We start from the raw sequence: 16,166 nt of genomic DNA, 5'->3' as shown, positions 1-16,166 counted from the left end.
ATTTTCTCCAACCTAATTTTTGATTAAAATTTTGCTATTTTTGGAAATTTTCACTCGTAATATCGATAGTTTTTATTATAATAATATATGTTATGAGTATTTTAAAGATATGAAAATTTTTGTGGAGAAAGAGGACAAAAGTAAAAAGGTGATCGTTCGAAAATTATGATCCTATTGTTTATATCTTAGCCGTAAATGACGGTCAACTTTGATCAGTTGTATCTCAAGAACCACTCATCACAATTAAACGTTTTTTCTTTTAAATGAAGCGTCCTGCCACATTTTTTCTAATACCGTTTTCATGATTTAATTTAATTTAATATTTCCCAAAATATTCTATTTGTTTATAAGCCAAAAAATTGTTTATAATTTTAAAATATTCCTCAGGCCGCTTAAACAGTCCAATTTTAATTCTGTAAAGTACATTAGATAGTCTTTTTATACAAAACTCATAGTTATTCTTATGAATCATAATTATTGTGCTTATTAGAGCGACTTCAATTGTTGCTAAACTGTAAAAAGAGCTTTTATATTACCAAGATATTTTATTATCGATAAAGAATTATTTATCTAAAATTTTAGTTGAAAATTAAAGATTTTGTTGGAATACCCGCATTTTCCGGGGAAAATTTTCATCGAAGTAAATCGGGAAAAACACGTCTCTATGCAGAATTTAATTATGGTGAATTTTTATTTGGGTTTTTTTGGTGTAAAGTTAAAATCTTTGGAGTTATAGAGCAAAAATTGAAAAAAACACAATTGTCAGGGGCCATTTTGTTTATAAAAAAAGTAGCACACTATGTGCAGACTTTGCATACCTATATTATTAATATATGCAATCATAAGATTCGATTCCAGCAATAAAATTGCTGGTAAATAACCTTTCCTTGTATTTTGCTAATTAGCCCAGAGTATAATTAAATCAATGTCTATTTCTCCAGAGTTTATTTTATTTTTTGTCGATCGTTACAGTAGGTATATTAAATTAGATAAATGTTTAATTGCACTCAACAAATCTCCTAATTTATTTTCTTACCTTTGCCACAAGTTCCGGTTTCATAAATAGTTTAAAAATAGCGACAAATTTATTTAAAACGTATCCTGCGTTTACGTAGTGTACTGTTTTTAACTTCACTGGTAGTCCTTCTTGTATGTAAGAGAAAAAAGTTTTTAGAGCATCAAATTTCAGGCGAGTCAAATGCATAAGACCTATCTGCAATTAAAGAAAATATTAAGGGTAAAGTTTTGCTGACATGTTTAATTAAACTAAATTATATTGATCATGGACAATGTTATAATCGCCGAATCCACAACACACGGGAAGTAGGTTATGGGATTGTAATCCAGGGTAATGACACTTTAACATCCAGGTTACTGAAACTTTTTTTTCGACAGGTAATACCTATAAGAACAAATTGTAACTATTTCGTGCGTAGGATCTGGCGGTCATTTTTATTTATAAACAAGTAAGTGGCAAAAAACGGCCTTTTTTACTTTTTCTTTTCAAGTTAATGAAAAACAATAAGACATGGCTTTTGGAGGCGATGGCGATGGTTATAAGGAGACGATGTCTCCTTCATTTTGTACGACCGTATCTATTATTGGCTGCCTTCTTATATCTACTCCTTGTGGAAGGAACCTTGTAGTATTCGAAATAATTGACCCTATTTGTCCGGGTTTTATCTATGACATATCCATGATTGTAATGAAGATTTAATATTTTTTCGTATGTGTTCGTATATTCTTTTGCATATTCCATTGCACGGTTATAAGTCGCTTCCACTTTAAGTCGTATGTACTCTTTTTCTAATGTGTCAGCTCTATATGAGACATCACTTAGGCCTTTAGACATTTCCTTAGTTCCGTTTATCAGTGCTTCTCGGAACCTATTTAAATGTCCATTTATTCTTTCTTCTGTAGAGTTAATCGAAGCTATTGTTTTTAACATCAGCTTCGTCTGATGTTTTGAATTTTTTATTAGATCCTTCTGCTTTGCGTCCAAGGAATCTATGTCCCTGCATACTTTATAATTTACCCCAAATATTGATATGAGGACTATTCCTAGAAGTCCCCTCTTCGGCCTTCTTTTAACTTCCGGATCTAATGCTCGACTTATCATTTTTGCTCGTTCTTGTTCCTCTTTTAGCTGGCTCGATAGTGAATCACAATTTATTATATTGCTTGTCTTACACATATCTTCCAGAGATTCTACCATTGAATCTATCGTTCGTGCACTAGTTTTTATTCTAAATATCCCTCGATCTATGTATACATCGCTTAGATGCTCTGAATATAATCCGGGGGATGGGGTATATATTTTGTACAAATCTGCATTTGATGGCTTCAAAAATACTGAAAATAGGATGCAACACATAAATTTTCTCCACATGCTACGTGCTCTATTTGCCGTTCTTGAGGTGGGCTCTAGTACTATTGGTATTAACTTGTGTATAGGACGAGTAGGTACTTTTTCGTTCGCCTTTTGAACTGTTGCGACTCTTGTCAAACCTTCAGCTCCTGGATGTGTTTCGATTATCTTCGCTAGTGGCCATTTCCCCGGCGAGGTGTCATCCCCCTTTATTATCACCACTTCTTCTTTTTCTAGGTTTGTGACGGGTTTTTGCCATTTATATCGCTGTTGTAGATTTTATAAGTAGTCATGTCTTTAACTGTTCCAAAAATCTCTTTTTATTTTTCTAACTGCCTCCACCTTTGTGGCATATTCGTATATGTGCTCAACTCTTCCTCCCTATTTGGCGAAATTAGTTCTCCCAATTACAAAGTGTCCTGCGGTTATTATTATTCTGTTCTCTGTATATTCCGTATCAACGCATAAAGGTCGGGAATTCATGCATAGCTCCATTTGAGCTAGCACTGTGCTTAGCTCTCCGCATAAACTCCGCAACTCCAAAATGTGGCCCATACGCTGGTATGAAGTGCCAATGTGTTTCCAATATTGTAAAGGTGTCTGTTAATGATGCTTTCACTTTCTCACTATTTTGGAATAACAGGTTTGCTGCTCCTACAAAGTTTGTTCCATTGTCACTGTATATGTGACTGCATTGTCCCCTTCTTGAAGTAAATCTCTTAACTGCAGCTACAAATGCATCCGTTGTCATATCGCTTACTACTTCGAGGTGTACAGCTTTTGTGGCTAGGCATACAAATACTGCTATATATCCTTTATAGCTTTTGTACCCTCTTACTTTGTTTGCTCTTATTTTGATTGGTCCGGCGTAGTCTACACCAGTATTTGCAAATGGGTGAGCTTGGTTTACTCTCGTTTTTGGTAAACTTTCCATTATTTGTTGAGCCGTTTCAGCCTTGTATCGTTTACATTTGACGAAAGTGTTTATTTCTTCTCGCACTACTCTTTTTCCGTGCGCGATCCAATATATTTTCTTTATGTAGTGCAGAGTTTGTTGTGGGCCTCCATACAACGTTTTCGTATGGCAATTTTGTGTTATTAGTTTACTTAATTTGCTTTTGTGAGGTATTATAAAGGGATGCTTTTCATCATGTGTTAGCTCTGAGTTCTGAAGTCTCCCTGTAACCCGTAATATGCCATGGTTATCCACATAGGGTAGTAAGTTTAATATTTTACTCCTCATGTTAAGTGGTTTTCCAGTCTTTAGAGTTTTTATCTCTTCTGCGTAATATAATTCTTGAGTATTCTTTATTATTCTTTGCAAGGTACTCTCTAATTCTTGAGGGGTGAGTTGTTCATGTTCTACCTATCTTTTTTGCATTTGTCTGTAAATCTAATGCAATGAGATAGTACTCGTTGCATTCTATTCAGATTTGAAAATCTTTCGCAAATGTCACTAACCTTGAAGGTTGTGTTGGCTATTATTTCTATTCTCTTTTGCTCTTCGTCGGTATCCAATCTCTCAGGGGAAAAACAAGGAATGTCACATTGTATACATATTGAGATAAACGCTAATAAAGGTTTAATTCTTATGATATCTAAAAACTACTTAGGAGATTCTTAGCAGAATTCTAGCAATTCTTATTCTATAATCTTAATATAATATGAATCTACCTATATTAACTTATTAATTTAATACTGCAACCAAAAAACTGCTAACATTCCGTATTTTTGTTCAGTGGCGTGCGGACAATCCTGGTCCTTCGCCTGGATAGAAATCCTTTGAAAATTTATATAGACTTATCTTTCTGTGTATTGTCCTGAATCAATAGCCTAGTCGATAGTACTCAGCTTTTGATACCACATGACGAGAAAACCAAAATTAATGAAAAAGTGACATTCCTTGTTTTTCCCCTGTACTCTTCGTTTGTTTTAGCCAAATTGGTCCTTTCCACCGTAGGTCCATCCTCACTAATTCTTTAGCTTCTATCCCTCTAGATAAATAATCTGCTGGGTTTTCTTTTGTATCTACTTTAAACCAGCGATCAGGTTGTATGGAGTCTACTATTTTTGTTACTCTGTTCGCTACAAACGTTTTCCATCTGTTTGGTTGTCTTTGTACCCACGCCAGAGTTATTGTGGAATCACACCATGCATATATTTCCACATCACTGCGATTTAGCGCTTGAATGGTTTTTTTCATGAGTCTGCTAAGCAGCAATGCTGCACACAATTCTAACCTCGGCAGTGTAGTTAAACCTTTAACGGGTGCAACCTTTGTTTTGGCTACTATAAGGCTTGTTTTTTATCTCATGACATAATGTTCTAGTATACAGTGAGCACGTAAAGGTTGGAATAAATTAATTTTCTCGAGAATGGACGATTTTGGAAAAAAATCCCGAAACAGGTCAATTTTTATTTTTAAATTACGACTTTTTGGCATATATATCATACTAATGACGTCACCATCTGGGCGTGATGACGTCATCGATGATTTTTTAAAATAAGAATAGGGTTCGTGTGATAGCTCATTTGAAAGGTAACTCAATTCTCGATTGAGTGGTATAAACATTAACATAAGTATTTATACAGGGCGTCCAAAAAAATTCTTTTGAATTAAATTTATTGACATAAAAAGAAGAATGTATGTAATTTTTTAATTCAAAATACATTTTACTGCTCTCAAAAAACAGAAAAAAATGTTTATTTGAAAAATAATCATCGCTTTTCGCTTAAATTTAATGTTCAAACTGTCAAGAGGCAGGTGGGTGGCTGCATTAATATGTAATTTAAGCAAAAACAATATTTATTTGTTAAATAAACATTTTTTTTTGTTTTCTGAGAGCAGTAAAATGTATTTTGAATTAAATAAATTACATACATTCTAATTTTTATGTCAATAAATTTAATTCACAAAAAAAATTTTTGGACACCCTGTATAAATAATTATGATAATGTTTATACTACTGATTAGAGAATGGAATTACCTTTCAAATGAGCTATCACACGACCCCTATTCTCATTTAAAAAAATCATCGCTGACGTCATCACGCTCAGATGGGTGACGTCACTACTATGTTATATATGCCAAAAAGTCGTAATTTAAAAATAAAAATTGACCTATTTCGGGATTTTTTTCCAAAATCGTCCATTCTCGAGAAAATGGATTTATTCCAACCTTTACGTGCTCACTGTATATTACTGCTCCGTATCCTTTCGTAGAGGCATCAGCAAATCTGTGCAATTCTATTTTCCCTGAATTGGTAAGATTATTTCACCTAGGTATTACTATCTCTTCGAGGTGTTTTAGCTGTGAGTAATACTTAATCCATCTTTTTTGATCAGAATTATCCAATTCTTTGTCCCAACTTATCCTTTTTGTCCAAAAATATTGTATGAATATTTTTTACTGCATTATCACTGGCGCAATTCATCCTAATGGGTCATATATTTTTGCTATTTTCGATAACACCAGCCTCTTTGTTATTTTTTATGTTCGGTTATATTTATTTTAAATGTAATTACATCTTTAACCGGTGACCAGTGGATCCCTAACGTTTTATGTACTTATATCTTCTTTGTCTAACGTTTTGAGATCGACACTTTTTAGTTCCTCCGGTATGGTTTCCATTAAATCTATTACTAAGCCATTTTCAAAAACGAATGGTATAACAACGAATGTAAAGAACTAACAGCACAAAAGGTGCAAGCAAGAATTAAATGGCTGAGAACGGATAAAGAGGAAGACAGAGAAAGTTATGAAACATTAATAAAGGACGCTAAGAAAATTATAAGACAAAATAAAAGGAGATGGGCAGATGAAAAGATGCAAGAAATAGAACAGGAAAGAACAAATAGAAACACGAAACATTTCTATAAACATATTAAAGAACAAACCAAAAAATACAAAGGTAAAACAAACGGAATAAAAAATAAAGAGGGAATAGTCATTGTAGAAGACAATGAATATAGGCAGGTATGGGCAGATCACTACAGAGAACTCTTGACGGAGGAATACACTGGAGAAGAAATGCACGAAGAAGAGGAAACGGTGGACGAAGAAGCAGACGAAATACACATTGCAGTCTCAAAAGAGCCAACAATAGATGAACTCGAGGAAGTAATACAGAAGAGCAAAAATGGACAAGCTTCAGGAAAAGACGAAATTAACATGGAACTTATAAAATATGGAGGAAAGGAACTGAAGGAAAAAATACTATCACTATTGAAAAATATATGGAAGGAAGAGAAGATGCCAGAGGACTGGGAGATAGGGCAGGTAATAACAATACATAAAAAGGGAGACCAACAAATTTGTGAAAATTATAGAGGAATAACACTACTAAGCACAACATATAAAATATTGACTTCGATAATAAGAAAAAGATTGTCAAAGATCACGAAGAAGAGAGTGGGACAGTACCAATGTGGATTCACAGAAGGAAGATCAACAATAGATGCTATACACACAATAAAACAAATAATGGAAAAAGCAAATGAATACAAACTGCAATTAGAAATGCTATTCATCGATTTCAAACAGGCATTTGATTCGATTAAGAGAAAACAACTAATGATTGCCCTAGAAAAATTAAAAATCCCACTTAAACTCAGAAAATTAATAAATATGACAATGAGAACTACCAAAATTAGCATAAAGACGCAAAGAGGCGAGACAGATGAATTCATTATAAATAAAGGAGTGAAACAAGGGGATGCCTTATCCACGACACTGTTTAATCTAGCTTTAGAATATGTACTACGAAATATAAACAAAGGAAACCTAAGAACAAGAGGTGGACAAATAATCGCATATGCAGACGACATTGTTATTATTGCAAAAAATAGAAACATAATGAAAGAAATGCTAGAAGAAATAAAAGAGAAAGGGGAGACAATGGGACTCAGATTAAATGAAGAAAAGACGAAAATATTAAGACTAGGGAAACCAGCAATAAAAGGAAAAACCAAAATAGGAAATTCAGAGTTTGAAGATGTAGAACATTTCAAATACCTAGGAGTGACAATAAGCAAAACGGGTGAAAGAATACCAGAAATAAAAGAAAAAATATTGGCAGCGAATAAAGCTTATTTTGCAAATAAAACACTACTTAAAAGCAAAATACTGTCTATTAAAACCAAGATGAGAATGTATAACACCATAATTAGACAAATATTATTATACGCAGCAGAAACAATGACGATGACTAAAAAATATGAAGAAAACTTAAGAATAGTGGAGAGAAAGATCATGAGAACCATACTGGGACCAATCAGAACAGAGCAAAATGAATATCGAAGCCGAACAAATGCAGAGATTAAGAAAGTACTAAAAGAAGATATCGTGACCAAAATAAAGCAATGCAGAGTTAGATGGTTAGGTCACATCTGGCGGGCAGGAGATGAAGCAGTGACATATGCTATGATAGAATGGAATCGAGGAGGAAGAAAGAAAAGAGGAAGACCAAGATCAAAGTGGTTGCAAGAAGTTGAAGAAGACTTAAAAAACGCAGGAGTCAGAGAATGGCGGGGAAAAACTAGAGATAGGAAAGAATGGAGAGAAATCGTTAAGAAGATAACATAAGCAAAAGGGACTGATCCTCCTAAGAAATAGGATCTAGAAAGCTTACGCGACTTAGCCCCATATCGGGGTGTACAGTCACTATATACAGGGTGTAACGAAAATACAGGTCATAAATTAAATCACATATTTTGAGACCAAAAATAGTTCGAATGAACCTAATTTACCTTAGTACAAATATGCACAAAAAAAAGTTACAGCCCTTTGAAGTTACAAAATGAAAATCGATTTTTTCGAATATATCGAAAACTATTAGAGATTTTTTATTAAAAATGGACATGTGGAATTCTTATGGCAGGAACATCTTAAAAAAGAATTATAGTGAAATTTTGCACCCCATAACAAATTTTATGGGGGTTTTGTTCCCTTAAACCCCCCCAAACTTTTGTGTACGCTAAAATTAAATTAATATTGTGGTACCATTAGTTAAATTCAATATTTTTAAAACTTTTTTGCCTCTTAGTATTTTTTCGATAAGGCAGTTTTTATCGAGTTGCTGCTTCTTTTTTAATATGTTTACATAAAAATTTTATGGGGGTTTTGTTCCTTTAAACCCCCAAAATCTTTGTGTATGTTCCAATTAAGCTTTTACTGCGGTACCATTAGTTAAACACAGTGTTTTTAAAACTTTTTTGCCTCTTTATATTTTTTCGAGAAGGCACTTTTTATCGAGATATTACTTCTTTTTTAATATGGTTCAAAATATACCTAAAAATGTAAATCATAAATAAATTTTCATATTATTACCAAGTCTCAATAATCGTACTTAGCCATATACAAATATGTGGTGGATTTGACAAATATTCAAAATATCTCGATAAAAACTGACTTTTCGAAAAAGTACTAAGAGGCAAAAAAGTTTTTAAAATATTGTGTTTAACTAATGGTACTACAATAATAATTAAATTGGAACGTACACAAAAGTTTGGGGGGGTTTAAAGGAACAAAACCGCCATAAAATTTTTATGGGGTGTCTAAATTTCAATATATTTTTTTCTTAAGATACTACTACCATAAGAATGTCACATGTCTATTTTCAATAAAAGATCTCTAATAGTTTTCGATATATTGGAAAAAATCGATTTTCATTTTCTAACTTCAAAGGGCTGTAACTTTTTTTATGTGCACATTTGTACTAAGGTAAGTTAGGTTCAATCGAACTATTTTTGGTCCCAGAATATGTGATTACATTTATGACCTGTATTTTTGTTACACCCTGTATATATAAGCCATTTTCTTAATACAAAACCCCCTTTCTTGAACATTTCTGTTAACTCTGTTTGAGCTTGATGTGCTTCAGCCAACGTTTCTGATCCAGCTAGCACGTCGTCTACGTATACAGGGTGGTTCATCTTATTCGCCTCGGTATCTGTACGGAGAACCACTTGATATTTTAAAAAAATTTCTTTACAAAAATATACAGGCCCATTAATATTACAATCTAAAAATATTGTGAATTATACAGGGTGCTCCAAAAAAGACTGGTATATCAAAGTTATATTTTTTCTTATGAAATGCCCTATATCTGATGATATTATTGAATTGACCTTGAAGTATATGCTATACTTTGATAAGGGTTCCCTATACCTAAATAGAGGGTATTTTGATTTATTTCGATTTTTATAAAAATGTAAGGTTTTAGAAAAAAACAAATATGTACGAATCTAAGAATCAGTAACAAATTATTTCTTGGATCTTAATAATTGACTATTTACAATACTTAAGCAGATTAACACCCTGTATCTTACTAGTCTATCGTGTAGAAAATATACTTAGCTTTCAATTTGTATTAGGGTTTCCTATTCCTATCTTTTTACAGGGTTCTATTAGAAATTTTAGATTGTTCTATTAACAAATTCAAGCTGTAATATCTTACTTATTTTAAATAGAACACCCTGTATCTTACTAGTCTGTCGCGCAGAAAATTTATTTAGCTTTCAATTTTTATTAGGGTTTCCTATACCTATCTCCCTTCATTTGTTAAATATTGAAAGATTTCCTAATTTGTAAGCTTTAAAAATTAGAATTAAGTAATTAATATGTCGTGGTTATGTACAACACATCACCAACACCGGCAATATATATGTACTTAGACAAGATACTGTCGTTAATAAAATTTTCATTGTTATCATGTAATCACACAGAGTGTTGTATTATTTTAGTTGATTTTGGCCTACATGTGACATTGATTAATATGTTTATATTAAACTGCATACCCTATATTAGATGCCGTATTCTGAAAGATATTTAAATTTTATTTCATTCCGTATAAGTATTTTCCATATCTTAAACCAACGGTTATTAAGTAAATTTAAGAACACCACTTTTTGTTTTAATCTTTGAATCACAATTACAAAAAATTAAATGCAATGGCTACTATAACGAAAACGAGCCTATTGTACAAAAATATGTAAAAATGGGTATTTACAGAATAACATGGATATTTATATTTACAGAATAACATGTGTATTGAGAATGTTTACATGGAATTGAAGAGAAGAAAAAGAATATAATATCGAGTATGTCATTTAAAATAAGAACACTCTATGTGATTAAATGATAAAAATGTGAATTTTATTAACCAAAGTATCTTGACCAAGATATTGAAGTATATTTCCGGTGTTGGTGATGTGTTGTACATAACCACGACATAGGTACTTAATTCTAATTTTTAAAGCTTACAAATTAGGAAATCTTTAAATATTTAAAAAAAGAAGGGAAATATCTATAGGAAACCCTAATAAGAACTGAAAGCTAAGTAAATTTTCTACGCAATAGATTAGTAAGATACAGGGTGTTCCATTTAAAATAAGTAGGTTATTACAGCTTGAATTTGTTAATAGAACAATCTAATATTTTGACCACCCTGTAAAAGATAGGCATAAAAAACCCTAATATAAATTGAAAGCTACGTAAATTTTCTAAACGGTATACTAGTAAGATACAGGGTGTTCTATTTAAAATATGTAAGTTATTACAGCTTGAATTTGTTAATACAACAATCTCATATTTTGTCCACCCTGTACGAAATTTTGTTGAAGTAAGCGTCTGTTTAAGTATGCTAAATAGTTTATTATTAAGGTTTAAGAAATAATTTGTTACTGATTCTTAGATTCGTAGATATTTATTTTTTTCTAAAACCTTACATTTTCATAAAAATCGAAATAAATCAAAACACCCTGTATTTAGGTATAGGGAACCCTTATAAAAGTATAGCTTATTTTTTAAGGTCAATTCAGTAATGTCATCAGATACAGGGCATTCCATAAGAAAAAATATAACTTTGATATACCACTCTTTTTTGGAACACCCTGTATAATTCACATAATTTTTAGATTGTAGCATTAAAGGCCCTGTATATTTCTGTGAACAAATTTTTTTAAAATATCGAATGGTTTTCCGTGCAGAGACCGAGGCGAATAAAATGAACCACCCAGTATATTGTGTTTAGCAATTTCCGCAGCTAGTGTATATTTTCATTTCTCGTCATTAAATAATTCCTGTGTTGTTCTTAATGCAAGGTATAGCGCTGCCTTCGTACCGTATGTTACTGTTGACAACTGATACTCCTTTATTGGTTCTTTCACAGATTTTCTCCATAACGTCTTCTGGTAAACTTGATCTTTTTCAGCTATCTTTATTTGCCTAAACATTTTCTCTAGATCTGACGTATATAATATGCTATTTTGTACGACCTCAAATTTTTAATATATTTGTAAGATCTTGTTGCAACCGAGGTCCAGAGTGCATTAAACCATTGAGACTGATTCCTGTTGAACTTTTACTGGAATCGTCAACCACGGCCCTGTATTTTGTTGTGATACTATCCTCTTTTATAACTGCATGATGATCCTCTTGCTTATTTATTATTTCGATTTTATTCAATTTCATGTGACGTAAGTCTTCATATTCCTTCATAAATTTCCTGCACTGCTTTTCTAGGTTTCTGTCTCTTGGAAATTTCTTCTCTAATTGCAGCAGTCTCGCATATGCTTGCTGTTTTGTGTCCCCTAATAGGCTTGTATTAGAATTGAAGGGTATTTTAACTTCAAATCTTCCTTCGTTGTCCCTTTTTACGGTTCTTTTATAATATTCTTCACACTCTTTTTCTTCTACTGAAAGAGTATTGCTTTGATCTAGTTCTTCTAACTCCCAGTATTTTTCTATTTCTTCATCCATCTGTCGCTTAGATATCATGCTCAGTACTTGTAGATTAGGGATATTCTCTTGCTGTGCTATCCCTGACATTATCCAACCCAATTTTGTATTTTGGGTGAGCAAACCATCCTTTGTTCGATCTACTCCATCCAGTAATATCAAATTCTATTCTTTGGCTCCTAATAGAATATCTATTGAATCTGTTTCATTAACATTTAGATCCGCCAAGACTAAGTTCCTATGGTTCCTTTCTTTTATCTGTATCTCCTTCTCCGGTAGATTCTTTGTTATTTTTCGTACTACAAGTGCTTCGGTCTTCATTTCAAATTCATTTTTGAAATGCGCTTCTAAGTTTAATGTCACGCTCCATCTCGACGTCCTTTGGTCTTTATTGCCAATTTCAGATATCTGAGACTTGTAGCGGCCTGCTCCGTAATGAATGATGATTGCGAGCCTTGGACAATCAATGCTCTCATCAAATGTGAGCTTCCTTTTGAGTCTCTTACTCGTACTAATGCCGTTGCAAGTAGCACTTCTTCATTCTGATGACTTAAACAGCTCACAGTATTCTCTTGTCTTCTTGACGATCCGTCGTAACTGTTGTCACCTCTGGTCCCACTAGAATTGGGTATATTTTGTGGCCTTCTGTTTTCAGAATTCCTTCTGTTATCATACTGACCTTCTGACCCACTAGAATTTGGTCTATTTTGTAGCCTTCTGTTTTCAGAATTCCTTCTGATATCATACTGACCTTCTCACTCACTTGAATTGGGTCTATTTTGTGGCCTTCTGTTTTCAGAATGCCTTCTGTTATCATACAGACCTTCTGACATGTGTAGTAATGAATGATGCTGTCCATTACATTCTGCACATCTATAAGAGGAATAACATAGTACTTCCTTTTTATGTAGTAGGCATCTACCGCACCATTGCTTTTCCTTTACGGTTTTGTTTCTTTCACGTACTTATAGACTTAGAAATTTTGTACATTTGAACAGTTTATGTTCTTTATGACATACCACACAGGTTATCTTCTTTTTTGCCTGTTGTCTGTGATCTGCTCCTTTCCCTTCTGTTTTCAACATCTCCAATGTCTGGAATCTCTTTGTAGGAATTCCTGTGTTGACTTATATGTCGGAATGTCCCTACTATCTTGAATTGACGTTTCATATAATCTCCTGGTTTCTGTGTCCCACTTTAACATGCTTATCCTTTCTACAAGAGGGCTCCAGGACTCTGTCGTTATACCTAGTCCACTAATCGCTTCTAAGCATTCGTGGAGAGTATCATGTAATGTTTTCAGCGCCTTTGCTGACGCTTCTTTTATCTCCGCAGCCTGAAGTACCTTGTCTATTAATATAAATAAATTCATCGTAATTTGTCATAATTGGATTATCGTACCGATCTTGTAATATTTTCCAGGCAGCACTGTAGTTTGATTCTGTAGTGTTTAAATGTTGTATTATTCTACTTGCTTCTCCTCGCAAGCTTGTCTTCAGATACTGCATTTTTCCACATTTGATAGTTGGTTATTCTCATGTATCAAACGTTTAAAAATATTATGGAATGTTACCCAGGATTCGTATTTTCTCTCAAAACAGGGTAACTTCACCTGGGGTAGTACTATTTTTTCTGTCTTGCATCCTTCCGCCTCCAATCTCTTATTTTCTTTTATAATCGACTGCACCCTTCTTTTCATCATATAAAATTTTTCTATATCACCTTCTTCTAGTGCATCCTGTTCATTTTCCACAGCTATTTCCATTATTAAAGCATCTATTTTTTGTACCCCTTCTTTTATATCCTCTTGTATATCTTCATGTTTTCGTCGTCTTCCAATAAATGATGAAGTTTTCTTATCCTAATTTCTATTTCTCTAATTTTTGTCGAAGACTTGTATGAATTTTTAATAAATTCCTCTAAAGTCTTTTTCGTTTCTTCATATTTTTTTGTACTTGTTCGTAATAGTTAGATGTAAAATATTTATCATCTTTTGAACCCTTTTCTACAATTTCATTATTTTGTTCCGCAAAGTCACTCCACAATTCTTCAACTGTCTACAGCCTTGTGTTTAATAATTCTCTGGTGCGCTTTTCTTTTTTTCAGTTTTTTAATATTAGTCAAGATTTTAGCTAATTCTTGTCCTAGTTTTTCTTGTTCTGTATATAATCTCTGCATTTCGAATATGTATGTATTTATATAAATTTGACCTAAATTCAACTTTTAAAGTCTCAGCAAAAAAGCCTTTCTCAACAACGCAATGAACTCAGCCCTGCTGACACCTCTAATTGTACAATTAAAAATCGTAATACTCCAGTCGGGTTAGACGAATAACAGGCCTAACCTTGCATTAGGAGCTGCCCCAATTTTTATTTTTCTAATCTTTAGGGAGGGTCAATAGTAGTGTAAATTTAAAATCTCGACTGAATTACGCCGTTGCGTTAGCCGTCATCTTGATTTTAAACGAGAACCGTTTTTGCTCAATATCTCAGCCACTTTCAAATTTTAGATAAAAAGTATAACACTCAAAATTGTTGAAAATGTGATTTTCTATCATTTCTATTCCTACAATTTTTTCGTGCCATCGATATTTTCCGAGTTATGGCGGAAAATAGTGACAGTTAGAGCATAATTATTGAATTATCTGGTTTATTATTAGTTCTACGAGAAAAATGTTCCTATACAAAAATAGAGAGAATTAAATTCTACACAATTTTAATCTTTTTCATTTTTTTGCTAAAGTTAATATTTAAGGTAGTACGTATGCGATAATGGCGCGATGAGCGTAAAACCTGCTTGATTTTGTAGCAAATGTTTTTGTTCAATATCTACGCCATTTTCAACTAAAAATGTTCCAAATATGATTTCCTACAATGTATTTTTAACAATTTTTTATGCGGTTGATATTTTCCGAGTTAAGTGGGAAAATTGTAAAAAGTGGTGGGGGGAGCATAATTACTGAATTGAATCTTGTTTCCGAGCTGCCCCAAATTTTATAATTCTATTCTTTAGGGGAGATCAATAGTAGTGTAAATTTAAAATCTCGACTGAATCCCGCGGTTGCATTAGCCGCCATATTGATTTTAAAGGAGAACCGTTGTTGCTTAATATCTCCGCCATTTTCAACTTCTCGACAAAAACGGTAGGAACTAAAATTGTTGGAAACGCAATTTCCTATAATTTCTTTTCCACAATTTTTTTATGCGATCAATATTCTCCGAGTTAATGAGGAAAATAGTGGAAGCGGAGGGGAAGCATAATTATTGAATTGTCTCATTTATTATTAATTTTACGACATAATTGCACATAAACAAAAATAAAGAGAATTATATTTTATACAATTTTTGAAACTTCCAATGAAACACCAACCAAAGTAAGTACATAAAAGACATAAATAATAACTTATATGCATTAACTTCACTTAATTTTATTAACTAGCGGGTTTTATTGGTTGAATTTGTCTGTCGATAATTAAGTTTCATGTTAGTTAACAAATTTTAATATTTCAACAAGTTTTTTTTTAATTTCGGAGTCTGACCCCCCCCCCCACGTAGACCCGCCACTGGTGTTCTCTCAAAAAATTGTAGTAAATCATAATTGCAACAATTTCAGTCCTTACAGTTTTTGTGGAAAAGTTGAAAATGGCGGAGATATTGAACAAAAACAATTGCTATAAAATCAATCAGGTCATTACGCTCGCGCCTTTACCGCATACGTACTACCTTAAATATTGATTTCATCAAAAAAATGAAAAAAATCAAAATTGTACAAAATTTAATTCTCTTCATTTTTGTATGGGTTCAAATTTGTTGTAAAACTAGTAATAAACGAGATAATGCAGTAAATCAATAATTATGCTCTAACTGTCACTATTTTCCCCCATAACTCGGAAAATATCGACCGCACGAAAAAATTATAATAAACGAAATTATAAAAAATCGCATTTTCAACAATTTCAGTTTCTACACTTTTTGTCGAAAAGTTGAAAATGGCGGAGATATTGAGCAAAACGGTTCTCGTTTAAAATCAAGATGGCGGCTAAAGCAACGGTCAAATTCA

At 32.7% G+C, this 16,166-nt stretch overlaps 1 protein-coding gene across 5 annotated transcripts in view; it reads right to left on the bottom strand.

Annotated features, from left to right (window-relative positions):
• The window catches only part of LOC126881347 (uncharacterized), a 179,801-nt gene that overhangs the window by 13,124 nt on the left and 150,511 nt on the right, over nt 1-16,166 (bottom strand). For all 5 annotated transcript variants that reach the window (XM_050645584.1, XM_050645585.1, XM_050645582.1 and 2 more), the window contains exon 4: nt 1,037-1,213. In XM_050645584.1, the coding sequence (XP_050501541.1) occupies nt 1,037-1,213 (177 nt within the window). The remainder of the gene's footprint in view (nt 1-1,036; nt 1,214-16,166) is intronic.

Source organism: Diabrotica virgifera, chromosome 3 (assembly GCF_917563875.1).
Source record: "Diabrotica virgifera virgifera chromosome 3, PGI_DIABVI_V3a".
NCBI classification, from domain to species: domain Eukaryota; kingdom Metazoa; phylum Arthropoda; class Insecta; order Coleoptera; family Chrysomelidae; genus Diabrotica; species Diabrotica virgifera.
This window is presented reverse-complemented; position numbering and strand designations above follow the sequence as displayed.